The sequence below is a fragment of the Biomphalaria glabrata genome, chromosome 17, assembly GCF_947242115.1.
Source record: "Biomphalaria glabrata chromosome 17, xgBioGlab47.1, whole genome shotgun sequence".
NCBI lineage: Eukaryota > Metazoa > Mollusca > Gastropoda > Planorbidae > Biomphalaria > Biomphalaria glabrata.
In genome coordinates this window covers 2,785,304-2,813,273 of record NC_074727.1, presented here as the reverse complement: position 1 = coordinate 2,813,273, position 27,970 = coordinate 2,785,304, and the positions used below count along the sequence as shown (strand labels likewise).

At 35.0% G+C, this 27,970-nt stretch overlaps 3 protein-coding genes across 7 annotated transcripts in view; 1 reads left to right on the top strand and 2 right to left on the bottom strand.

Annotated features, from left to right (window-relative positions):
* Positions 1-460: 460 nt before the first annotated feature.
* LOC106055897 (uncharacterized) lies at positions 461-12,235 on the bottom strand. Its single transcript, XM_013212390.2, has 2 exons — positions 12,069-12,235; positions 461-10,935 (listed from the first exon to the last, which is right to left on the bottom strand). Exon 2 carries the CDS (start codon positions 10,931-10,933, stop codon positions 5,165-5,167), a length of 5,769 nt encoding a protein of 1,922 aa, XP_013067844.2. The 5' UTR covers positions 10,934-10,935; positions 12,069-12,235; the 3' UTR covers positions 461-5,164.
* Positions 12,217-19,458, top strand: LOC106055898 (kelch domain-containing protein 9-like). Of its 3 annotated transcripts, none has more exons than XM_013212392.2 (3): positions 12,358-12,497; positions 12,833-12,883; positions 16,790-19,458. In XM_013212392.2, exon 3 carries the CDS (start codon positions 16,838-16,840, stop codon positions 17,825-17,827), a length of 990 nt encoding a protein of 329 aa, XP_013067846.2. In that variant the 5' UTR covers positions 12,358-12,497; positions 12,833-12,883; positions 16,790-16,837; the 3' UTR covers positions 17,828-19,458. The 3 variants fall into 3 exon arrangements, with proteins under 3 accessions (XP_013067845.2, XP_013067846.2, XP_055871200.1); XM_056015225.1 differs by having other exon boundaries at positions 12,801-12,883; XM_013212391.2 differs by lacking the exon at positions 12,833-12,883 and having other exon boundaries at positions 12,217-12,497.
* LOC106055886 (arf-GAP with SH3 domain, ANK repeat and PH domain-containing protein 2-like) overlaps positions 19,430-27,970 on the bottom strand; it is a 49,694-nt gene continuing 41,153 nt past the window's right edge. For all 3 annotated transcript variants that reach the window (XM_056015222.1, XM_056015223.1, XM_056015224.1), the window contains one exon: positions 19,430-26,657. In XM_056015222.1, coding sequence (XP_055871197.1) covers positions 26,583-26,657 — 75 coding nt within the window. In that variant the 3' untranslated portion in view covers positions 19,430-26,582. The remainder of the gene's footprint in view (positions 26,658-27,970) is intronic.

Sequence of the window (27,970 nt, the reverse complement as noted above, 5' to 3'; positions counted from 1 at the left end):
ATTGATACTGTGGATTCTGGTATTACCCTGAACATTGTTGTCATCATTGGTCAGGCAGATTCTTGTATTGATGTTTATAGACAGTTTGAACAGTAGGCCTACCTGTTACAGAGATGAATCTTTGTCATGAGTTGGGAAACTGAAATGTTGTCAAGCAACATAATGCAAGGTGCCTATTTACTTAAAATACTATTTAAGTATTTACTTGGACTGAACTTATGATTTATTATCTTCATATGTATTTGTAATTATCTATTACTCACATTATTAATTGTTCATATCATTGTATTAAATTCATAATTTTAAATCATCTTGTTTATTAATTTATGCACAACTGGGTGTGTATGTTAGGCTGAACTTTGGGACTAGTATAATTATCAAGGAAAAAGAATACATAATTTTAACACACTTTACTATCCAGACCAGTAAATATCTATTAATAAATAGTCAAAGTCCCGAGGACTGATGTTTTTAAAAGTTTAATGAGAAACTGAATACAAACCAATTTTTAATCATGAACATTTTGTACAAATGTAGCCTAAATAAAAATAAAGATGGCATTGACTAATCCCACAACTTCTCTGTGAACGGAACAACTGAAACTATAAAATGATTAACATATAATCAATAGACATACATTGAATATACATAACCTAAAGAGGGCATTTATAAGCAGACGTGACATGCTAAAACACCTTCATCAAACTTACAAAGAAGTAGAGTACAAAATAAGTCCCATTACAGTGAGGCCCACTTGAGGGGCAGATAATTTCTTATATGTGCATCTCTGGCAGCATCACCTTAAAAAAGTAATTGTTGAGCCCCGACAGCACCCCCTCACAGGCCAGACATGGCCCACGGGCCATAGTTTGGACATCACTGGGCCATTACATTGAAGAGCTCAACCAGACAAGTGCCTGACAATACACAGGTAATCTGGGTATTGAGATGGCAAACACAATATACCTTTATCATTGGACAAAAAAGTTAGCTCCTAGTCATTCTATTAAGAAGCAATTTAAAAAGGATTTCAAATCAATTCAAATGCCTACAAGGTCACTTGACTTTAGTGCACTCTAAGAAATCCAATTTGTCAACTGTCAACTCATGAGTTCATAACAGTCAAGAAAAAGTCTTAACCTTAATTTAGTTGAATAATAATGCAAGGGAGACAATGCCCCTATCAAATCAGTAACTAAATTTGCAAGAACTAAGGAATGAAGACATTTTTAATTGATCAGATACAATAAACAGTTGAATAATAATTTATAATGACTGTTTAAAACATGACTATCTTAATAAAAGTATACAAGCAGTATCAAGTTGAAATGTAATCATTCAATGTCAATCCTAAGCTAATAGCATAGTTTATACTTTAATCTTATTTACTAATGTCTGGGTATATTGTGAAAAAACACAACCATTATAAAAAAAAAAAAACCAAGAAAGAGCAAAACAAAAAAACTTAAGAGTCCATTAAAACAGTTACATACACAGTTATGAACTGTCTATTATTTCAGTGCTCACACCAAAAGACTTTGATTATGGACTCAGAAACGGGTAAAACTAACACACATTGAAAACATATTCATCCATCTCTAAACAATAGCTAACTAACAAATGATCAACACAAGAAGCTGATCCAAACACTCATATACTTGGGTACAAGCTACACAACAGGTGCTCATCCTCTAGTCTATACATCTTTTAATTTCAGTTCTACACAACACATTGGCTAAAGTATTCTTTATTTTTTTCCAACACAGAAAAAGAGCAAGGGCTGCTTTGTAAATCTAAACATGTGTTAAGAGATTCCTTTATCTTAGAACAGCGGTTCTCAACCTTTTAAGCTCGGCGACTCCTTTTTATATTCCCCCACTCTGCCGCGACCCCCCCCCAACACACATACAGCAATAGAAGAGTGAACAATAACAATTCCTATTTTCGATGGTCTTAGGCGACCCTTGGCAAATCGTCAATCGACCCCCAAGGGGGTCGCGACCCACAGGTTGAGAACCCCTGTCTTAGAACAAAACTGTATTTAAAGTTTGTCTGGAAGAAATAAGCTCTAATAAATAAATAAATTATAGCCTTTATATAGCGCTACTCTCATGCTTTTAGCATGCTCAGAACGCTATGGTCCAATCTCATTTGTGGACCAGTGGGAGTAGGGAGTATCTGGGAGAAGGTTTTCTGTGCTGCCTTTAGGCGCTCAGTAAACACAATTCTGCTCGAGTCAGGTGTCAGACCTCATGTCCCTTTCATAGGTAGCCAAGCCAAGTTCAAGAGTACTTAGCCTCTCAACCATGCTTCCCATAATAAAGAAATTTATTTACATTACTGGGCTGGTAACAAAGCTGGTCTTTTTTCCCCCATATAAACTTGTGTTAGCTAAAAAACAGTTTTGAAATATTTATTTGGATAGCTTCGCACTAATATATATCAAAATCACACCACACACAAAGGGAACAATTTAAATAAAATGCAAAGAACATAAATGTGCGACAAACTGCAAAGACCATTATCAATTCTTTACAAATACTCATCTTTGGGGCATGTTTCAAAGACAGGAAATATCACAGACACAGAGACACAAAGAACAAGTAAGCTTGAAGTTGACCCCCCTTAAATTGAGGTCATGAAAGAATTTTGAACACCTCTGGGTAAATAAGTGTTACAGAATCAAATATTGCAGTGGACTAGCTATGTACACGCATGTCTATCTTCTATATACAGTAGCTCAGTATTTTACAGCGCAATGTTTTATAAATCACTATAAAACTCAACAACAAACTGTGACACTATCAAGCGACTGCAGTTTTGGTGGTAAAGAGAAACAGGTTTAACATAAGCCGTTCCATTAGAGACAAGGGTGAAAAAAGGATTGCAATTTTACAAATTTGTAATTATATATTCAACCTGACTTTCATATTTTTATAAGTGAGTTTATTTTGTAACAAAAAGTAGGTACCGGTATTAAAAGAAACAAAATAATTTAATATACTTTACCACTACATTTTATGGCCAAAACGTCCGAAGAGGAAAATTAGTAATCTGATTTCATTAGTCTGTTAGGTGCAGCATGTTTTATTGGACAGTTAGCATTTTCTAAATTTCTCTACACAATAAGAAATCAGAAAAAAAAAAAGGGTTAAAGTACTGTAGTGTCAGGGGATTGCAGATGCCCAGCCTGTGACTGCAGTGGTTGAGATGTAAAATGCCACAGAAGTAACCGCTATAATTATCTGCCTTTACATTAATTGATCGTTAAAGAACAAAGTTGTTCATTCACTACTGAATCAATTAAAACTTATTTGAATTGATAGACAAATTTTTTTCCGAATTTTTTGGTATACATTTCATTAATTCATCTAAATGAGGTGTACATCTTGATGATTTAAAAATTAAAAAATAAAAAAAAAATAAGCATAAAATAATGAAAAGAACAAAAACTAAAGCTAGGACTAATAAGACATTTAGATTTAAAAAAAACAAAAAAAAAAAGCCTAGTCTAAAAAAAAACAACAAACATACTATTTACAGTACACTTGTGATTTAACAAAAGTAGAAAATTAATTTAGTTTTAAAGTTGTAATTTGTAAGTACAAGCTTAGTTGCAAAGGAAAGAAGAGCACAATGGAACTCGTTCACCAAAAAAGAATGGTCATGTGATAATATTGATAAAACAACGAAAAAAAAACAACCTGTCACATGATAACCATTGTTGATTAAAATTAGATATTAATTTGTATAGAAGAAATAAAGAATCACGTGGCTAAATGTTGTTACGATTGGTGAAACTTTTAAAATCCCAAATAAACATATATTATCGATAGTTGTTTTAAGGATCTCTAAAAATATACAGATTACAGAACTAGTGGTGTACTATTATTTTTTTAAAGAATATTTAAAATACTAAGTACTGGTACCTACATTACTGTCAGCTTACATATAGCTCTGTTTAGAAGATTAGATTTTAATATTACTTTTTATTATTGAACATTGAGAAACAGTTTAGTTGTTCAAACCTAGAAATAAAAAAGATGGAATGATTTAAATCCAAAGCTCTTTTATCTTTCAATTATCATTTATATAAATTGGGACCTATAAAGAGACCAAAAATGATGTTTTTACAAGGCTTTTTATATAAAAACAGTTTTTGAATAAAAAAAAAGAAAATGTACTAATAGTAATCTAATAATTAACTTATTTAGCATAACAAATTTTCAAAGACTCATCATCATGACACTAAAAAACGGGAACAAAAATGAAATTCAAGAAAACACTGACACTCAAAACCCAAAAAATCTAACCTATATGAAAAAAAAAAAAAAAAAAAAAAGACATTTTATTAACCTAAACGCAATGCTAGTTTGTGTGTCTTCATCTCATGATTATACTGATGACTTTAAGTCCAGGAAAGAGGAGACTGTTTCAAAGAGAAGGACCATGCATAACATTGTGAACAAAGTCATCAAAGTACTAACTAGATTGCGCAAAAACTCATCAAAATTCATGATATGTATATTTACACTTGCCAAATTTTACACATGCTAGAGCCACATTTCTGTGAAGCATAAAAATGTATCAGTACCTTAGTTTCAGGTAAAGAAAATGACATGTCATGGTGTCTTACTTTGTGTTATACATTTCATCACATACAAAGTAATACAAATCTAATGTTGCAACAATTGTTAATTGAAAACAAAACAAACAAATATCTTTTATTCGAAGGCAACTAACAAGCCTAACTCCTTTAAGATGTCCAAAGCTCTTTAGACGAATATTATCATCAAGGTACCTGAGCATAGTGGCAAGCTGTAACCACAAAATGGCGGCAACTATTATCGATTAAAATTCCAAAATTGTACGAGATGAAATCTCTGGGAAGAATACTCAAGCTGCCAATGTATGTAATCCATGGGAAATGTGTGCATTTCAATGAAGCCAGGATAATGTTTCAAACTATCCAATTGACTATTTCAACAAGACAGTTAATACTTTTTATTGTCCATACTTCTTCCTTAGCAGGATACAACAGCTGAAAACAGATTTACATTACTCTCAAGTAAAAACCACTTAGGCTCATGCACAAGTAACTAGTCTTATTCTGAAGAATGATTATGAGCTAGATAAGAGCATACAATATGCTTAGTGTGGTGCGCTACAAGAAATGATGTTCAATCACAAATGTTCCAGACGGCAAGGAGTCCTCTTCAGGTTTTGTGATACGACCCCCTGGTTTATTTCCAGAGATCTTTGGGGCACTCAAGGATGACGGGAGAATGTTTTTTAGTGGGATGTTGTTACTGGAGTGCGATGTGTGCGGGCTGCTTTCTGTGGAATGAGTGTAGACGATAATTTTGCCTGACGACCCTCGAGTCAGAACAATAGAGGACGGACTATTCCCTGAAGGAATTGACAGAGGAATAGACAAAGTAGAAGACTGGGCTTTCCCTTTTGACATTTCTGTCTTACCAATCAGAGAAACTGGCCCTTTTTGAGCAGAGTTGGTCATTGAATTAGGTGTCACTTGAGTAGAGCTACTACTACTGCTACCTGAAGGGGCTGCTGAGGTGGTTGGTGTGGATTTTGGTGTGGCTGATGAGGTGCCCATAGAATCTCCTAGTTTCTTCAGTTTCATTAAGGACTTGGCCAGCTGCTCTGATACTGCAGGAGAGCTTTCTGTCGTATCTTTCATCTTGTGAATGACAGGATTAACTATGACATTCTGCGTCACTGGAGATTTGTCAACAATCCGAGATGACCCAGCTGTGGTTATGATATATTTCACAGACCCTTTTTGAGAAGAAGGGCTGGGTGTGATGTCCCCAGTGCCAGACTGACCCTTTATCACCACAGGCGTCACTGTTTTGGATGAAGTGCCGGAGTCAGTATCCAAGGAACTGTTTCCCTTAGCCACTTTGTCGTCATGAACATCCTCACTAGTTTTTCCTTTCCGAAGATAAATTTGTTTCACGGGTGTCACACTTTTCTTGTCAATAATTTGTCTAGCATCTGACGGGCTCAGAGTATCATCAAGCCTGGCTGGTCCAGATTTAGTTTCACCGACTCTTTTTATAGACGAGTTGGCAGACGAAGACTCGCTGGGAGGTAAAGATTTAGTTTCAGAGACTCTTCTCACTGAGGAGCTGGATGCTAGAGACTCTCTGGGAGGAACAGATTTAGTTTCAGAGACTCTTTTCACTGAGGAGCTGGTTGCTAAAGACTCTCTGGGAGGAACAGATTTAGTTTCAGAGACTCTTTTCACTGAGGAGCTGGTTGCTAAAGACTCACTGGGAGGAACAGATTTAGTTTCAGAGACTCTTTTCACTGAGGAGTTAGATGCTGGGGACTCACTGAGAGGTACAGATTTAGTTTCAGAGACTCTTTTCACTGAGGAGTTAGATGCTGGGGACTCACTGAGAGGTACAGATTTAGTTTCAGAGACTCTTTTCACTGAGGAGTTAGATGCTGGGGACTCACTGAGAGGTACAGATTTAGTTTCAGAGACTCTTTTCACTGAGGAGTTAGATGCTGGGGACTCACTGAGAGGTACAGATTTAGTTTCAGAGACTCTTTTCACTGAGGAGTTAGATGCTGGAGATCTATTTAGTTTAGTGTACTTTCCTTTCCTGGTTTGTAAAACTAACTCTTCACTTCTAGTGTTTTTAGCAATAAAACCTTGTTTGTACGGGCTGGTGTCAAAATTTCTTGGAGAGTTTCTTGTGGAAATGTTGAATGGCATTATTTTCTTTAGTTTTCCAGTTGGCGTAACTTTAAACCACATCTCCTTCTTTGTCCCAGGGGCGCTTGTGTCAGACTTCCTAGAAGTTCTGACAGATTTGCTCTCGGTGAACAGTTTTTTGGCATCTGCAGGTGGTGAGTTCTTTAAAGAAGCATCAGAAGAGTTGATGGGTGAATTTGAACTAGCTGATTTGTGAGATGATCTAGAATCCTCCTCCATCAAAGGAGTTTGTGGTTGGTTGTTCTTGCCATTGGATAAAGCTGTGACCGCAGCTCGTTCCGGCAATCGCGGTACCTTTCTCACATTAGGTCTAATATATATGTTGCCTTCTCTTTGAGACTCTTGTTGCTTTCCCTGAAGAGTTTTAGTTTTTTTCAGGCTTCTTGCTTGCAGCCCTTGCTTTACCAGATCAATAATCAAAGTGTTTAACGATCGTCTGCTAGTGAAGCTGCGAGACGCCATCTTGTTGTGGGTACGAAACAAATGGGTGGTACATTCTGATCGATCGTAACTTTCAAACTTGCACAGCTTACACTTGAACCTACTCCACTTCAAGTGCTGCCTGATGACATGTCTCCTCAGGTTGGAGATGCTTGCACATGACTCCCCACATTGCAAGCAACTCATTGTTTCAAGGTCGATGTACTTGCCAACTCTTGTCAGGTCATAACACTTCAGTTTCTGAACTTTTGATTTTCTCTCATTGAGAACATAGATTCTATTGGATACGACTCGACCTTTGCCTTTTACTGCATCCACTGAATCTTCATCTTCACTGTCACTACCAGATTTATCTTCCTTGCTTTTGTTTATGCTGGATGTTGAAGCTTTATCAGAAGGCGGCGCTTGCTTCATTTCAACAGATTTATCCCCCCTTGGCTTGGTTTCTGAGAGTCTGGCTCTTTTGCTGGGAATATCAGACTCTCTGTTGTGAATCTTTGCTAGCATCTCATGTGCATCTAAGTTTTTACTGGGAACTTTTCTTTTTCTCTTAGGTCTTTCAGACAATGCACTGATGGGCAATGCCGGAGAAGCTTTTGTCCCTCTGCCAGAGACTCTGTTGCCACTGCTCAAAGACAATGCCTCAAGCTCTTCTTTCTTTGCAGAACCGACGTCTGATATTTCTTTAAGCAATGGCTGCACATCACCACGGCTAGTTAGCGGTGTAACTGAGCTAGCAACCAAAGGAGGTGGTCCATGCGACTGTGCAGATTCCAATGGAGCATTATTTCTATTTCTTTTCTGTACAGAATTAACCGAAGATATTGACCGCCTCTTACCAGAACTCAAGTTGTTTCTTCTTCTAGTAGGTGATGAAATTCTCTGAATATGCAAATGTTTACTTGTTGACAGAGTGGGCGTGGTAAAGGGAGAAAGACCAGAGCCAATTGGAAATCTTGGAGAGAAATATGTTTTTTGTGGAAGCCCTTGCTTACGCTTCATCTCACTTTTGTAATCTTTTTTTTGTACTAGTAGCATTTCCTGCAGATCAAGTTTCGTAGTGAAATCAGTTGAAGAATCATTATCAGCATTTGTCTTAGTTTCTACTTCAGGACTATAACTATCCTCTAGGTTGTTCACTTCAGAGGCTGCAGAAGAATCCTCTCCATATGGCATTTTTAAAAGTTTTGGCAAGGGAACCTTAATAATTTGTTTAGCCTCAGAGTCATCAACATCTGGTCTCTTCTGAAGCTTTGGTAAAGGAAAAATGACCTGCTGAACGACTGTAATATTTTCATCTCTATTCTCAGGTCTTTTCTGAAGCTTAGGCAGCAATGGCATCAAATTGTCAGGGCTGCTCTTTGCACTGCCAACATCCTCACCTTTTTCTGATTCACTTTTTAGCGGTGACTTTGGCACTGAAGTTGGAATCACTGCATACTTCGAAGGCACAGTTCGCCTAGCCCGAGCAGGTCTGCCCTCATTGTTACTTTGGACGCTTTCTGCTGATGAGTCTCGTTTGCTTTTCTCTACGTCAGATTTTGGATTTCTTGACAATCGCGACACATCTCTTTCTGCACTGACAGATCTTTTAGTTCCATTATTTAAACTACAAGATTCTAAACTTTCATCAGAAAGGTCTCTGGCGTGGATTTTTTCTTCAAATGGGGCAGCTAAGAGCATTTCCTTTAAAATTTGAGAACCAGCCACATTAACAACCTGAGAAGATGCTGTATTTGAAGCGCCTATCCCTTTGCTTTTTGTGATGACACTTTGTGCATCCACTCTGGTGAGCCCAAATGTGGAATTCAAAAGTTTATTTTTCAGCGCTAACAATTTTGGATCAGCATCCTCTGCACTCTCTTTAACCTGATTCACTGCAGAAGTCACAGGTTTATCATTAGAATCACCGGAAGAGGATTTGTTATTTTGACAAAGTTTAATGTGTCTTTCATAGTTCCCTTGTCTTCTAAATGTCCGATTGCATTTGGAACAGCTCCTGGTGACTTTAGATTCATTAGATCCTTTGAGCAGAGATTCGTTTATGTTTGTCTGAGCACCTGAGGTTGAATCATCGTCAGAATCGCTTGAATCATTTAGCACAATAGTTTCCGCTCCAGGTTCCTTGTTATGGACTTTTGTTTTTTCATTTGCTTGCTGTTTCTCCAATGAGTTTATTTCTTCAGGTTTATTAGATTTGCCTCTTCTCCTTGAGGTTGGGTCTTCTCCATCTTCACCATCTATTTTCTGCTTAGCTAATCGTGTGCGAGAACTCTGTATCTCGAAGATATCTTTTTTAGTCTTTGGAGGAGGTGCTGGCATGACAACTGCCTTGTCTCTCAGCTGTGCCCGCATTGCATCAACCTCTTGAGCAGTTTTAGCATGGTTATTTAACAGGTGCCTAGTAATGCCAAAGAAATAGTAAAAATTGCTAGGGCAATATGGGCACTGATAAACTGTTCTTTTGGGAGAATGGTGAATCTTCATATGAAATCCTAAGCTCCTTGTGCTTGAGAATATTGAGCTACATTTGACACAGGTTAAAGAGTTCCCCCTTTTTCTATCTTTGGACGAATTTTTAACTAATAGTTTGGCAGCCTCAGTTGCTGATTGCTTTGAAACATCTTGCCAAACTTTTGTGTTTTTTCTGCGGGGTATAACAACACTTTGTTTGCCTTCGGCCTTTTCCTTTTCCACTCCGGCTTTTGTTTCTTCTTTAGCTAATAAAGAGAGAAAGTTTTGCCGTGCCAAAACACTTAAATCTTCATTATCTTTGGACTGCAACTTGTCTTTTACATTTGAAGAGCTCTCTGAGGTTTCCTTGCTGTTTTCATTTTCATCATTGCAGTTTGATGCTTTTGTTTTTTTCTTTGCAGCCGGCACAGAGTTTTCTTGTGATGTAATTTTAAGTTTGACAACTTTTTCTATGCTTTCTTGAGATTTCTGTTTCACTTTATGCTGAATTTCTTTCAACTGTTCCAATAAAAGTTTCTGGGGCTCAGTGGTGTGCTTCTGTTGTCTATTAGGCTTACGAAAGTGTTTTGGTGAGGACGCAGGTGAAGAACCAGTCATCCTTTTATTTCTGGCAGGCCCAAGTGCATCAGACTTCCCAGAATCATTTCCTGGAGTCACCGTAGTGAGGGCATTTTGCTGCTGTTGTCTTTCATGAATATTCACTGATGTGGTATTGACCTCAATAAATACAGCATTTTTATTGGTTGGAATTGGGGTGGTTCTTATGGTAGCAATCTTCATGGCTTCTTTCTGCTTTTGAAGCTTGTCAGCAGCTTCCGTATAGACTTTATATGCTTCAGATTTACCAAGTTCTCCCGACTGTATTCTTTGAATGGTATCATTCAATGAAGGTCTGGCATTTTTCTGTTTCCGGGCCAAAGGTTCAGACGGCTGATCTTCCTCCGGTGCCTGTGGTTGAATAACAACAACCTTTTCATCTGGAAGGTTGGCAATGGTAACATGTCTATCCTCAAGAGAGGACTTTGTGCAATAGACTCGCTTGTGGGAGATAAAGTTAGGCACATCTCTAAACAGAGCTCTGCAGACCTTGCACTCAAAGATAAGGTCACATTCATCCAGCAAGAGACATCTCAATTCAGGGCTTCCATAGTGAACACTTTTCAATACTTGCTCAATAGGCTTCCCACTAATCTGAATAGGACTTCGAAGCAATGAGATATCAGGCCCTGGTCCAGCTGTTGTAGTAGCTTCTTTACTTTTACTGGCCATATCTGTAAATGTTGAATGCACAAATAATTAGGCTATTGCAAAGATTAAAATGTGTATAAACATACAGTTTATGAAACTATCTTGTGGAACAAATGGTATCTTGGTGTCAAAATGAATCTTACGATAAATAACAAGCAGCACATAATGAAACAAACAACAACCAAAACACAGGAAAGGCTTCAGGAGTGAACCCTAGGAAAAATCAGGAACAGGTGACCCTTAGGCAGCTTGCAACAGACAGTGTTACACCCTGGCAATGCTTGTGATGCTGAAGATGTGAAATTTCATTTGATACCTGCTGTATCTTTGTATCTGAGTTGAACTTCGAAGGCTTTCTTCTCCTTTTCTGTGAGACGAACCATAGATCTAGATGTTCAATGACTGAAGGAGGCCAACTTAGTATTATTAAGTCTTTGATCTAGAAAGTGTTTAGTCCTAGAAAGATCTAGACTCTTATATAGACTCTAAATAATATTATTATTTATTAATATTAAACTAGATACTTTGATTCTAGATCTAGATTATAGACTCAAGATCTATAGTATTCTATATATCTAGTATCTCTCTAGATCTATTATCTCAATCTTTTCTCTAGATTTGTGAATTTGTCTAGCTAGATCTAGCAGCTAGTGTCTAGCAACCTTGAGTCTAGTATAATCTAGAAAATAATATTAATAGACTTAAGATCTAATCATCTAGATTAATTCTATCTAGACTACATCTAGATCTAGTCCCATATTTCTACTCTAAAATTAGAAGTAGTAGAAGAATACTCTTCGACTCTTGTCAAGATTAAGATTTAAATTATATTAATTTAATAGATTGACTAGATGAGGGACTAGATCTAGAACTAGATCTACATATTATAAGCTTGATAGTATAATATTATTCTAGACCTAGTGCTCCTCTTCTCAGTGATGTAATAATGACAAAATGTAGGAAAATGAAACTGTGACATAACCTTAAAAAGACGATAGAGTCAACTGACAGTACTGAATTAAATGACAATGACAACGGATGCTTAGTCTAAGACACAACTCTGCACAATATACAAGACCTAACATCTAAAGTTGTTAACGTAATTGGGCATAGATATAACCTAAACCAGCGATTTAATGACATCCAATGTACTTACTAGCTTTCTGTTTGCTTTAAACATATAAAACTTGCGACTTTTAAATAATGCTTTTATTTATACGCATGGTTCGATTTGGATGTCCATTCGCCTCCGCCAAAGTAGAGGATCATCCATGAAGAAAGAGAATTATGGGTACTGACAAAACATATCCGGGTAATTTAACTATGGCGATATTGCTAGCTATGTTTGGCGTCCCTCACAACCGAATTAAACTATAATTTTACATTTCAATTTTAATGCTTATTAAAATCGCCCAAAACTAATGCAATGGCAATGGTTTCTCAACACAGATCTCGATCTTTATTAACTCGGATTTCTAATCTAGATCTAACAGAAAGTAACTGTTCAAGTCACATTGGTCTTAAATTTATGAAACAGTTGAAGTTGAAACACACGCACAGCTCAAATGAATTTTCGCATAAAACGGTAAATAAAAATAAATAGATCTAGATTCTAGATATTCTAAGATATCTTGATCATTAGATCTATATTGATCTAGATCTAGATCCGTCTTGATAGTAGAATTCTTTTTTAAAAAAGTACTGTAGATAGAGCATATTATAAATATTGCATGGCATTATCATTATGCTATAATATGAATTATGATAAATTTATTTGAATTTAATTAGAGTTTAGAGTCTAAAAAGTTATAAGTATAATTATAATACTAGATCTAATAATAGTAAAATGTTAATAATTGTATTTATACTTATTTGAAACTTAATCTAGATTAGTTCTAGTCATTGTATATCTTAATACAGTCTATATCAAGTATTTGAAGTATAATTGAATCTTTGGCTGTCCATTTAGAGGTAAGCTTTGCCTTTTGTATAGATGTGATTATAAATCATAAATTTGATTAAATCAGATAAATATCTAATTATTTATTAACATATAGTTAGGTTGTAATTAGTATAGATGCAACTTACATGAATGCCAATTTTATACTTTGTTCTTTGGTGTGCCTTAATAAAAGATATTTGTTCTTTTTTGAGACAGCAGTATATATATAGGGCTAATATGTTAAGCTCATCTGTTTCTAGATCTTAAACCAACAGGTTGCTTTAACATCAAAAACTCTTCTGTTTCTAGCTCTTGAACCAACAGGTTGCTTTAACATCAAAAACTCTTCTGTTTCTAGCTCTTGAACCAACAGGTTGCTTTAACATCAAAAACTCTTCTGTTTCTAGCTCTTGAACCAACAGGTTGCTTTAACATCAAAAACTCTTCTGTTTCTAGCTCTTGAACCAACAGGCTGCCTTAACATCATATACATTAATGAAAAACTCTTCTGTTTCTAGATCTTATGGTGTAACTAATTTCTATAAATTTTCTTTGATGATGGGTAGATATCCAGACATTATATTGGTATAGACTAACAGTCTCATGTATCCATTCTTATAATTTTATAAGCTACAGATTTTAGTTTAAAAAAAATGATACAAATCTCTTTCTCAGTATAGTAATGTATGTTGATTAATGACTTAAATTCTGCCAAGTCATTGTTTTTTTCTGGCTGCATCAAGCAACCCATTCCATGCTCTAATAGCAAAGGAAAGAAGGAGCATTTTTATACAAATTTGTCCACATCATGTGAAATAAGAAATGTGCCTTTATCTTTGTGTTTTATTAGATTTTGTTTTTTGTATTTGAAGATTATGGTCCAGGGTTTTATATATTATTGCTACTTTACTTTTTAGTCTTCTATCCCGAAGGGTCTCTAATTTGATTTTACTAATAAAGGTGTTACTCTAATCATATTTGAATATTCGTTTGATATAAATCTCACATCTCTACTTTGTGTCTCTTCTAGTTTCTTAATGTTTTCTTGAGTTGAGGGGTCCCAAACAGAGGATGCATATTCTATTATTGGTCTAACAAGGTTAAATGACATTTTAGTTTTATGTTCATGTTTGATTTGTAGAAATTTCTTTAATATATGCTTTATTAGATTTTAAAAATAATTTCATCAATATGGGGATGTCATGATAATTTTTCATTTATTATAACACCTAGATATTTTGAGTTTTTAGTCTGTGTAAATGTGTACCATGAATAAGATAAGTGCTATTTATTTGTTTAAATTTTTATTGTTAACATTAACAAATGACATTTTTCTGGGTGGAAAGATATGCTCCAATTCGATTCCCATTTCTGTAATTCATCTAATTCTTTTCATAAAATTTCTATATTGTGTGTTGTTTTTATTGTTCTATATATTATGCAATCCTCTAAAAATAATCTGACTTTTGTTCCTGAGCTAATGGTAGATCATGTATGTAAATTAGAAATAGAAGTGGACCTAAGTCTGTACCTTGAGGTACAAATGAGTTTACTATTATTTGTGTTGTATTAGAGCCATTTATTATTGCAGTTTGTTCTCTCTCCCTATCAGGAAATCCTGAATCCATTAGTGCAATGAACCATCAATGCCAAAATATTTTAAGCAAGCTATGGTGGTTAACTTTGTCGAATGCCTTAGAAAAATCTAATAAAAATGGCATCTATAAGCTCATTATTATCTAATCCCTTTGAAAAATTATCAATTAGTCCTATTAATTGAGTTTCACATGACCTATATATCCCAAAGCCATGTTGGTATGGAAAAAGGACATAATGTTTGTCTAAGAGGTTTATAATGTTGCTACATATTATGTGTTATAGCATTTCACATGTGATGCTGCTGTGATATTTTACTGGTCTGTAGTTTCCTACAGATCAGATTTTTCAAGGATTTTGATATTAGCTACTTCAAATTTCCTCAGTCCTCTGCCTTAGTGATGCCTGAAAAAGTATTTTGAACACTGGTGCTAGCTCATTGCTTAGTTCTTTGAGTAATCAGGTCCAGATGCTTTATTCAGTTTAATCTTCTCTAATATGTATATATCTTCTCCTATGTTTTGACTTGGTTTTAATTAAGAAATATTTCTTTGTCTCATGGGTCTGAGAATGTTGATGCAAAGTATTTATTTTGAATGTTAGCTTTAGTTTAACTATCGTTCTGTGTTAATTGTGCTACTCCTGTGCTACTCCTGTTGTTTCCATTTTCTTAGATTTAATGTATGACCATAGGTTTTTATTGTTATCCTTAACTCATATTATATTGTTTATGTATTCTCTTCTGGTTCCTTTTTGGGTTAGGTGTTTAATTTAAATATACTTTTTATGTAGATTTTCCTTCTGTTTGCAAAGTTTCTTTAATTAGTTATTAAACCAGCATTTGTTTATTTTGTTGAAAGAGTATTTAGAGTAAATTCTTTCCTTTTGGTTTTATATTGATTACTGCTTTTATTTGATTATTTATTTTAACGATGTCATGGTCAGATATTCCATTGATAATTTCATAATTAGTTATGTGTATGTATTGTCTAGTCTAGCTGGTTTTTCAATAATTTGATCTAAACTTAAATTGTGTAATTTTGGGGAAAAAAAAGGTCTACAGTTTGATTTTTAGGTACAAATGCTTGAAAATTGCTAGTTTTTCTATTGTACGTATTACATTATGTAGCAGAGGCTATAGATCATGTGAAACACAACTAATAGGACTAATTGATGATTTTTCAAAAGGTTTAGATGATAGTGAACAAATAGATGCTATCTTACTACATTTTTCCAAGGCTTTTGACAAAGTTCACCACCATAGTTTGCTTAAAAAATTAAAATATTTTGGCATTGATGGTCCGTTGCATCAGTGGATTATAATAAATGAAAAACTGTCATGGAATCCCCATATTGATAATCAAACAAAGCATTAGGGTTTATTAAAAGAAATTTCTATAAATCAAATAATAACATAAAACTAAAATGTTATTTAACCTTGGTTAGGCCAATAATAGAATATGCATCCTCTGTTTTGGACCCCTCAACTCATGAAAACATAAAGAAACTGGAACAGACACAAAATAGAGCAGTGAGATTCATAACAAAGGAATATTCACATTTGACTAGAGTAACATCTTTAATAAAATCACAAAATTTAGAAAGCCTTCAGGATAGAAGACTTAAAAGTAAACTAGCAATTATACATAAAACACTGAACCATAATCTTAAAATACAAACACAAAGTTTAATAAAATACTCAGAAAGACACAAAGATGAAGGCACATTCCTCGTTCCATATGCTAGGACAAATTGGTACAAATGCTCCTTCTTCCCTAGCACCATAAGAGCATGGAATGGATTGCCTGAGCTAGCCAGGAAAACCAGTGACTTGGCAGAATTTAGATCATTGGTTAATATGCATGACTATATGCATAACGAGCAGGACATAATCCTCTTCTTTTTTGAACTAACGTCTGTATTATATAAGATAAGATAAGGCTAAAATAAATTAATTTTGTTTTTCTTGTAAAAATAAAATTTATAAAACAAAAAGACCTAGTCCAAATAAAAAATCTGGCAGGCAAGACTAAATCCTAAATTAAGCCACACAAATTAATTACCAAAAAAAAATTCTGATTAGAAATAGTTAATAGGTCTATTATTAATATTTTAAAAATAATTTAATCATAAATAATAATAATTTTATATTTTATTTTTATATACAGAAAGCGTCCTATGCAAATTAAGAGTACCTTTTTTTAATAAGCTGTATTTTAATAATATACAGTTACAGTAAATAACTGTAATAAACGGGGCAGACGAAACCACTAATTTGTCATATATTCTAAGGTCTATTGCTAATCCTGTTTCAATAATTTTTTTATTTTTTTATACAGAGAGTTTGTGCTAGAAGTAAAAGCTTAGTGCTACAGAGAAATTGTTCAATGTCAAAGCCAGTGATGACTGTAACATGGGAGCCTGTGGCACCATTAGGCCCCAATGCTGCTTTTCATGCTTGTGCTTTGGTAGGAAAAACACTGTACTTCCATGGCGGCATCCAAGATGCGTCTTCATCCAGCGTTCCGTCCAAACAGTTCTTTAAGCTCAATTTAGATACATTGCTATGGGAAAAGGTAGCAGCACCAGGTAGCCCTGCCCTTAGTCACCATGCAGCTGTTGTCTTGGAAAACAGGTATTTTACCCTCATCGGGGGATGGAACGGTAAGAAAAGACTCGCCAGCATTTACGTTTATGACACGGTTGAAAACAAGTGGATGGAAATGACCCACCAAGGGTTCCCCTCTGGAGCAGGCCTCAGCTCCCACACAGCTACCCTAACCACTAATGGGAAAGTGTTGGTGATTGGCCGAGAAGGGAGCCTCCGAACCCAGCGCAAGCATGGTAACATGTACATATTAAGTGGGAGCGTGGCAAGCAATCAGTTTATTTACACGTCTTACACGAATAATATCATATCCAGGTCAGGGCATACAGTGAATCTCATAGGGAACAATCTTTACATCCTAGGCGGACGCAGTGACATGCTGTTTGAAAAGTTTGTAGGTATCGACTACAAGAAAAACTCAAGCTGTATGCTGCTTGATAGTATCGGAAAAGAAATCAACTCTAGCCACCAGCAACACTTGGAGAAGCTCCCTTGCGGAAGGAAACATCACATCTCGGCTGCCACCAACGACTTCATCCTGATGCACGGAGGAGAAACCTTTGACGGCAAGGCACACGCCCCCGTGGGGGATTTGTTTTTAATAACACTGAAACCCATCACAAAGTTCTACCAGCTACACAGCTCCCAGCTGTGCAGGTCAGGGCATGCATGCATTGTTCTGCCAAACAGAATCTTTATCCATGGTGGCCGAAGTGGAAAAAATGTTATTAACTCTGGTCTCTATGAGCTGAAAATCACTACCAGCTAGCCTCAGCGTCAGTACTTTGAATCCCCCCTCCAGCTAATTAACTTTTATTACTTATTAGAATTTATTTTTCAAATCTTAATGCTGGGATTTTAATTGGCTTTTGAACAATTGTCATAAAAAAAAATATTTCTTTTACCTACCCCCCCCCCCCCTTTTCCAAATTAACTCTAGCTGGGGCGCCATGACTTTTTATTTTTACACCTGCCTAGTGTAAAGATAGGCCCATTCTTCAATGTTCATTTTTTTTTTCTTCTCCTTTTATTTTTAACCTCCTTTTTTTTTTAAAAAAATTTCTCAGTGCCTGAAAAAACTTTTTTAGAGCTGCTTTGGAAACTGGATAGATACTTAAACTTACTCCCCCCCCCAACTTTTTTTTTTTTTGGTTTCCTTCCCCCAGAGGTCCATTCTCTCTAAATCTGCACTGGGGACACACCTCCCCCCCCCCGCTCTTTTGGCTTTCCTTCTACCAGAGATCAGGTCCTCTTTAGAACTCCACTGACCTAGAAACATCCTTAAATCAAATGAGCTCAGCACAGTGGGCTCTACCGCACTTTGCGTTCAGAATACTTAGCTACATTTTAACATCGCCTTTGAGTTGTAATAGTCCCTTTGTCTTTCTTTCTTCTGGTGCTAGTCTGGACTCAAAATATGTCCCTAGTTTTCTTATTGTAAGGGAAGAGCTCTAACTAAAGTGATACCTTTTTTTTTCCCCTATTATTTATTATCTTTTTTTGTTCAAACTAAAGCAGAACCCATGGCATAGTGTACTTATAACATTTGGTTCCAAAGAATTAACAATTCCTATGGCACACACTTTTGTACTGCTGGAATAGAATTACTTTTCCCGGTATCCACCCAGAGACTCTCTCTATTTTTTTACCAAAATACCATATAAGCTATTCTCTGTATATATTTACAAGCATTGTCTAGCATTACTGAAATTTCACAAGTACCATTTCTGTATATTTATTTTTTACCAAAGCTATTCTCTGTGCATATTTACAAGTATTATTTGTCATTACTGAAATTTATAAAGTTCCATTTCTCTGCTGAGTACCCCAAATGGTTATATTGGTATTGATGAATATTATTTTTAATCCAAGAAAGGTTAGTAACTTTCTGAGCATAATGTGCAGTTCTTCCCAACATATGTGTATACATGTAATAAGGCTTTTTTTCAAGTCCAAGTCTAGCTATGGTCTACATATTTTGCCATATGTAACCCAGACAAAACTATGCAGTATTTTACATGGCTGCTTAGTCCTAGCTGTGGTCTACATATTTTGCCATATGTAACCCAGACAAAACTATGCAGTATTTTACATGGCTGCATAGTCCTAGCTATGGTCTACATATTTTGCCATATCCAAAGCCTTATGCATATACAATTAATAATAGCAGCATGTTCACTGTATTTTCTGCCAAACTCTAAACTCAACTCCAAAACTAACCCTTACCCCAAAAAGCAGCTGTTAAAACCTGCTACTGAGCAGTAAGCATGATGTTTATTCAAACTAAAGTGATGGTTGTAAAGCTTGAAGCTTCACTAATCCTGTAAACCTGGTTGTTTTAATAGATTAAAAAAACAAAAAGAAGACATAGTTGAGAATACAAGATCATATGCAAATATCTTTATTAGTTTGTGTTTGTTTTATATGACAATGACTTCTCAAGCTTGTATGCATTTAGTTTGTTGTGTGTGTGGCATACATAGGATGAGAGAGGATGGACAGTACAAGAACACACCGTTTGATGAGCAACACACCGTTTGATGAATCACACACCGTTTGATGGACAACACACCGTTTGATGGACAACACATTGTTTGATGAACAACACAGTTTGATGAACAACACACAGTTTGATGAGCAACACACCGTTTGATGGACAACACATTGTTTGATGGAAAACACACCATTTGATGAACAACACACCGTTTGATGAACAAAACACCATTTGCTAAACAACAAAATACTAGTTCTTGGAGGAGAGGTTAAAATGGAAAACAAAAGGGAGGGGGGAGGGAGAGACACAAACTGAAATAGCCAAGAAATCTTATTTCTCACTGCCGGTCGGTAGAACGACCCAGCGGAAGAATGGCTCGCACCAATCTGTGAAAAAGACGTGGGCGCCATTATAGATCCTCTAAGCCTGTCCAATCAACAAATATTAAACCTTTATTTCCTGACATTGACAGTGTCGAAAGATATATATTGTAGAGACTAGACTGAAAACTTGCCTCCAAGGATGGGGGCTCTGCACTAGCTAGGCACATCTGTCTAAACACTTAGCCATTGGTCCACACTTTAACCCAGAGAAATGAAAAACAGTCTCTCTGAATTCCAGGGGATTTACATTTCAGTTATCTAGCATATATAGGTTGGGAAGAACACTAACAAACAAGTGGAAAAAACAACAACACATTTTTTACCTCACAGAATAAAGAGGTTATCCTTTAAAATAATTTCATAAAAACTAAATAACAACTGCCCGTCTTAATTGGGACTACACTATTACATTAAGTTTCTAATATGACCTGTTCAATGTACAAAACTAGGAATCAAGATTTTTAAAATGGTTTGATATTAAAGAAAAAAATTATCCTCAAGTTTTTTTGAAAAAAGTTGATTTTAACAACATTGACAAATGGTACTATTTAAGAAGCTCATCTTACGGCATTAAAAAAAAAAATGCACAATAAAAAAAAAAGAGACTCAGTCAAGAAAAAATTAAAAAGCTTACATTTTGACATGACGAGTGAAAGGTGCAAGTTACTGATTGGATCACATTGTCTTGTACACACACAGTCTATGATCATGTGTACCGTACAGATTAATCAGTGTCCATACAGGGTAAGACTACAGCACTGCTAGATCCTTACAGTCCATTGAGATAATTTCACTACATATTAACACCCTGCCATATAGATAGAGTCATGCAGGCCTATAAGTAAAACACTAAGGTAAGACAATTTCATTGATATCCTGATATCATAAGGGGGAATTAAGCTGGAAGAAAACTGTTTGCCAACGTGAAATTAACTCAGGCTCAAAATAAAATTTGTGGGGCATGTAACTTTTAATATTTACTACTCGGCTGGTTAAATGTTCAGCGATGTGCCCAACGGCAATATTGCTTTTTTTTATGCATTTGCTATTAGACTTTTCTAATTGTTTTGAATGAAGCTACTATAACTTTTATAAGCAAAGTTAAACTTTCAATAGCTAGATACATCAGAGTAAAATAAACAAATTAAAACAAAAACTCACAAAAAACAAAACAAAAACAACAGTGTAATTATAACATTCACAGCGCTACACCACATTAACACACACAAAAGAAAATTAATCCTCGACTATTATCAGTGCCAAAAAAAAAAATTTGACATTTTGGCGAGGGAATGAATTAAACAGGGAAATCTCAGAAACAAAAAAAAAAAAAAACAAAGACTGCTGATGAGTGAAACTAAAATGTGTGTGTGTGTATGTACATTATCAACACATCCTAGAGGGAAAACAGCGAAAAAAAACAAAAAAAAAACTGGAATGAACATTCAACATAGTTAAACAGATATGCCATCAACTAAACTAAATATACCGCAAGTGGTGAATGCAATGAAGAAGAAATCTGTATAAAATAGTATTAGTTATAACAATAACACAGTGCAAATGCTAACATGGTGAACATACTTCTAGCTAACAATCTGAATAAACTCAATCAAAAAAATCTTAGTAAATTAAAACATCACTTCTGGAATGGACTCATCCATAATGTTTAGCACACAAACTATTTTTTTGGATATTATAAACTTTTCAGATTGTCACAAATTTGACTAAGCATATTGAATAAATATTACCAGTTATTTCAATCTGTGAGTTTCTTAGTGATAGTTCTTTGGTCTTGTAAGTATTGTATTACAAAAGATACAGTGGCTCAGGTACATCATTGATACAGACTGGGAACAATAGATTTGTGTCCCAGAAACTTTGGGCAGATAACTCTCAATGGGTAATAGAAGCAAGAAAACAATTAACTATACAATTAATAGTCAAGATGAAAAAAATTACAAAATTGGTTACTTCTTACATACAAATACAAACCAAACATTTTTTCGTTTTAAATTTCAACTGCAGCATGAAAAATGTGACATTCGAATGTAAATCAGAAAATGAGCACCAGAAAAACAAAAAGTTGAAACCAAAATAAAAATGAACAAAAATAACATTTATTTATATGGAACATGAACAATTAAGCACTGCGTATCTGTGCTTGACCAATTTCAATAAGTAAAGTTAAGGTCAGTATAAAGCAACTTGTACTATTATAGTTTACATGATCAAAGTTAGCTCTCCCTAATACAATTAGCAAGCAAGATATACAGTTTGAGCAAATGGGACTTGTATGAATGAATAAAACATACATTCTTCTTTATTTTTTTTACAACAAAAAAACATGTTAAACAAATTTAACAGCAATGACTCGAAAGGCAAGTTGATCTTTCAGCCGATATGGAATTGAATCATGGGAAATAGTGGAGTGGTTTGGAGCTGAGGCCAAAAAAAAAAGGGGGGTTGGGGGCCCACAATTTGGAAATGTAACAAAAATGATCAACTCAAACATTTGTTCTCCAATAAGAAATCAACAAAATTGTTTTCAGGTTTGACAGTAATATAGCACTACATCAACAGAGTGCTATCAAATAGATTATGATAATTATAAGTTTATTTCAGGAAAGGTGAGAAAAAAAAAAAAACAATGTTCTTTTGTATATTTTTGTTCAATAAAATTGTGGTTTACTTGTTTATGAATATTTTAACTTCCGAGTTTTAAAAAATCCTTACAACACTGTGGCAGTTGATGACATTTTTTACAGTCTATATGCTAAGGATTTTTATTTACCTGATTGTGGCATAGTTTGTTATAGATAAAGCAAGTTATTATGTCAATGTAACACAGGCATTCTGATGATTTAGAACCTTTAGATATGTAAGATTGAGTTTTAGAAGAAACTATATCTTTGTTTCATACGTGAGAGACATTTTATTTCAAATCTAAGTATCCTATCGTGTTCACGACGTGTTTGCTCTTAATCTTTGTGTCCTTATGGCATCATGAAGTCTTAAAGGCACATTCAAAATGTACTAAGGCCAGCTCAATGACCAGGTGAAAATGCATTAATTAGCAGAAACGAAGAATTGAATTGTCGCCGCCAGTGCAAAGATGGGAACAGGGACAACTGAAGAGCTGACGCCAGCAACTGAGTCCTAAACGGTTCTTCCACTTCCCCTATTACAAAACACCAAGGAGGTGACTGCCACAGAAAAGTAGAAATTTATTGCTGAACAGAGTGAGGAAGAAACGAGATTTCAACAATTCTCAAGCGTTTGATCTACATTTCTTTTTCCCGTTTCAGAAACCACAAAAAAAAAGTCTATACATAGTGAGGTCATTCATGTTACCTTTTTGCACAAGCCATGTGGATTTTTAAAAAAAAACATGATGAGAAATATCTATTGCACAAAAGGAAAATACTGGACAGGGTATTCAGTCATATTCAATGATATAGATTTACTTGCAAAACAGAACAAAAAAACAACAACGACAGAATCTCCTAGTGAGTGTTGTGGTTTTGAAATAAAAAAAAATTAAAAAAATAGAATACAGGAAAATACCTTTAGAACATTCATGCCATGGCAAAGCCAGAATAAAAAATGAACATTAAAATATTTGCAGAACTATGGAATACAAAAATAAATGTAAACAAAGCAGAAGAAAAATTATACATGTATATATATATATATATTTGTATATTATAATTATTTTCTGTTGTAACAACAAATTGTGGTGGGGGGGGGGGGAACAAAAATAAAACCTAGAAATGACGACAAAAAAAAAACATTGGATGAAGATGACAAGGTATAAGTGTTCATTACTGGCAAAGAACTTTTTTTTTTTTTGAACATAGATTTAAAAAAAATAAAAAATCAAGCATTAGAATTCTTTTAATAAAAGTATAACAATGTTGATGTCAATAAATTCTTGAGCAGTTTGAAGCTAAACAAAAAAATCTGGCCTGCATAAAACAAAAACTTAAACGTACGTATGCGTTGATTTTAAAGAAAACAAAAAAGTGTCTTGGTTGATTTGTTGAAGGAAACAAAAGCATTGCTCTTGAAGCAATGAAATCTAAGGATAAACCAAGGAAGTGTTTCAATAAAATCTAAGTATAAACCAAGAAAGTATTTCAATGAAGCAATACATACCACTAGCAAAGTTCCTGAATCAAATCCGAGTATCAATTAAGGAAGAGCTGTTCATTCAGCAAGATACATTGACTTCAAATGAATTTTTTTAAGGAATGCCCTTTGAATTGGAGGATTTAGCTTCTTGACAAGACATATAAATGAGCTGACTATTTAGCACGTTTTAATAAAAAGCCAACAGGTAAACATTATTTCAAAAAAATCCTTCATAATGTGACATTTTGGTTTAGAGGGGAAAAAAAAAAGCTTTTCAAGCATTTGCATTTTTAATTGTCTTAAAACAAATCAAAGTTCTAGAATGTATATTATCTAGTGCACCCATTAAAACATTTCAAACACAGATTCTTCCATGCTTATGATCAAAGCTGTTCAAAAAAAAAAAAAAAAAAAAAAGGGACACCTATTTAGTGAAAAAGAAAAAAAAAAAAAAAAAAAAAACAAGATACAAACCAAATGCTTGGAAAATTGTGTTCAATACATCTGTGATTATCAAACTAACGTATTATTCTGTACATGATTAGCTGATGTCTATTTACACAATGTTTTGTACAATGCACTGGTAACAGCTGGGAATGTGGGGCTGTCACAATACTGACTATTACAATCAAGTGACATACAGTTTGCATGACACATGGAAACACCCTCCAGTGGGACACACACACACACATGATCCACGCAATTCTTTTGAGATAATGCCAATGGTAATACATCTGACAAAACTAAACAAATGCAAAAGAGACTATATAAGATACTATTAAAATATTAGTAGTGTTTGAACCCAATGATGCAGGATATATGATGATCAAAGCTAGATTATGGTCTTCTATGTAGATATCATGAAAATGATCAAAGATTGTCTATTTACTAGTTATATAAATCCAATATAGAATAAATATTTTTATTATTTTATTTCATCATACTGAATGATGATACATCAGAGGACCTTTAAATAACTTGTCTGATTAACAAGAAGGAGCTCAACTATAACAAGTGATTCTGTATCTAACAGAAACAAAAATAAAATGGTTACATATAACATTGTGACATTTCTCTATGCAAGGTGGAAGGCAACAGAAACAATTGATTCACTCATTTCCTTTGAACAATAAAAATATTGATGAGTATTAAAATAGTTCCTAAGCCAAATGTTTTGATTCAAGTTACAGATATTCTTTCTAGGAAAAGAAGTAGTACATTCCTTACAGCAAATCACTTGCAAGACAGCAAGAGGAATGGGAATTTCAGATTACTGTATAACCAATAAGAAGCATGTTGTATATATATATCCATATAAATAAACATGGTTTTTATATAGCGCTACTTTAAGGCTTAAAGCATGCTCAGAGCGCTTTGGTCCAATCTCATTTGTGGACCTGTGGGGGGAGGGGGTATCTGGGAGAAGGTTTTTCCGTGCTGCCTTTAGGCGCTCAACAAACACAACTCTGCACGAGCCGGGTGTCGAGCCTCGAGCCCCCCCTTCATAGGTAGCCAAGCCAGGCTAAAATTGAAGCGTACTTAGCCTCTCGACCACGCTTCCCATAAAAAATAAGTCTAATTCAATTCACTCTATCCTTTTTTGTTCTATAATGTCATCCAAAGTATAATTTAAAAAGAAACAAAATCATGCACTAAACTAATCTAAGAACACTCCACAATTTATTCCCTTCCTTTTTAAACCAAGTTATTTTTGTGTGTAAAAAAAAAACCTGACATGTCTGTTCCAAGAACTCACAGCCCTAAATGCAGGCAACCAAGACTAGCCACAACATGACCTGGTACGACAGAACCAGTCCATAGCTTATCACTAATGCCAGCTACATATTAGAATAATGCAAATGATTAGGTCAGCTTTCTTTTAATAAAGTGCAAGGGCTGACCTTAATCTACCTTGACCTGCATTCCGCATGACTCAACAAATGAAACAATAAATACAATGATAAAATACATATATATATATATCTAAAAAAAACAACAACATATGTACACCATGTGATAAGGATTGTGTCCACAACAGAAGCAATGATAACAGTGCAGCAATGACAGGTGTTTGGTGTTTAGGTACAGACCTATTTAAACACAATTAATGTATCTATACACTTTCCTAAAAAAAACACAAAAAAAAAAGAGAAGCAGTGACACAAAGCTTTGTATAATTTGGTGAATGACGAATACAACAGAAAAAAAAGTAATTTCGACTAACATTGATAATTTGCTGATTTGGTACTAGATATTGCTCGGAGATAAATGCAGTATTCTGGCCAAACATGTACACCAATACAAACACACCAAAGTTGCAACTTCTCGTACACATGTGATCAAACAATATCATTGTTTCCCCTAATCTAATTCAGCATTCACAGCAAAATGCTAGGGAGCATTAGCACAAGGGTGCCTGCCTTTATAACTTGACTAGTCTCCAAGTAACAGGTCATCCATGTATAGTCTCAGCACTCTTTCTTACGCTACAAGTCATACCTAAACACCACGATTTGTCAGTCCTCTGCTGTGGTCACAAAACTCAACGGGAACAATCCACGCCTGTGTGGCTGGCCTTCCACCATTCCCTCCTGGAAAAATAAAGGCTTTCGTTACACAAATCAATTTTGAGAGCAGTGTGTATTCGATTGTTAGGGACACAAATGACAGGACCATACAGATCTGAGATTGTAGCTATAAAAAAACTATAAACTAGGAATAAAACAAAGCTACAGTCAAATCTGGTTAATCCGACTCCACAATGTGGCCCTAATAACCAGATTGTTCGAAGAACCAGGTTAAATTATATAACAGGATTTTTTTCGGTACTTAAAAAAAGATTTGGTCTGAATAAGCGGCTGGTCCCACTAACCCAAGGTCCAAAGAACCAGCTTCAACAGTATCTAAAAAAACAGAACAGAAAACAAGGACATCAATGGACTAGTGACTAGAATGGACTAGTGACTAGAATGGACTAGTGACTAGAATGGACTAGTGACTAGAATGGACTAGTGTATAAGTATTTAGTCAAATTTCCTATTCAGAACTTGCAATCCATGGGGCAGATAATGTCAAGAAAATCTAATCTAATCTGGTTCTATGGTCAATAGTTAATGCTATCATGTGGCCAGCACAAGAAACAACTTTCTTTTACTTTCTACAACAATTATTTAATAAAGGTGCTGGGATTCAGTGGTCCACAAACAAAATATCATTGAAAGTCCCTCACTAGGAGTCAAACAGAAAAGAACTCTTCAACTGAGAAGCCAGGCACTTCAACACCCTCTTGACTAAAGTATTAGACATTTTAAAACTGAGAAGTCTAATGCAACTCACACCCTCAGGATTCTAATAAGAATTCAGAAGGTCAGACAGTGTTGTGAGAGCTGAATGCTGAAATGAGCCTTTGAATACCGGTACATTTAAGACATTCACAGATTACAAGGAAACATAGCAATATCCATGCAGCAGTTACATTGAATCCTTCTAGCTCAAGATTTAGAACTCTTGTCTCAAGGATGGTAAAAGGTGGACAAAAACATGTGAGAAATATAAACCCAGATCAACTTAAAAAGATAAAACAGTACTTCTCATTAGATTCCTTCAGAAGTATTCAACAAAGACTCAAATGATATTCTCTCTGAAAAAAGATTTGTTGTTTTTTTCACATAGCCACCCAAACTCAGTTGTGACCTGCATATTTTACCACAGCTAATGCAGACAAAGCCCTTGTCCGCTGTGTTCTACTTAAGTTTATGTTTCATTGCCTGCCCTTGTCTTGAAGTGCTGGGGGGGGGGGGAATAGCTGCCAGATGCTATGTTATTGTGGGAGGGACGAAATTTAACATATACTGCAGTCTCCACAATCATGTTAGTAGCATTTATGGCAAGTTTCAAGATTGGT

Bases quoted from the DNA above. Each gene is read 5' to 3' on its own strand.
- LOC106055897 (XM_013212390.2), bottom strand. From the start codon at position 10,933: ATGGCCAGTAAAAGTAAAGAAGCTACTACAACAGCTGGACCAGGGCCT.
- LOC106055898 (XM_013212391.2), top strand. From the start codon at position 12,339: ATGGCAATGGTTTCTCAACACAGATCTCGATCTTTATTAACTCGGATT. The intron at 12,498-16,789 runs GTAAATAAAAAT...TTTTTTATACAG, and splicing joins ATGAATTTTCGCATAAAACG to AGAGTTTGTGCTAGAAGTAA.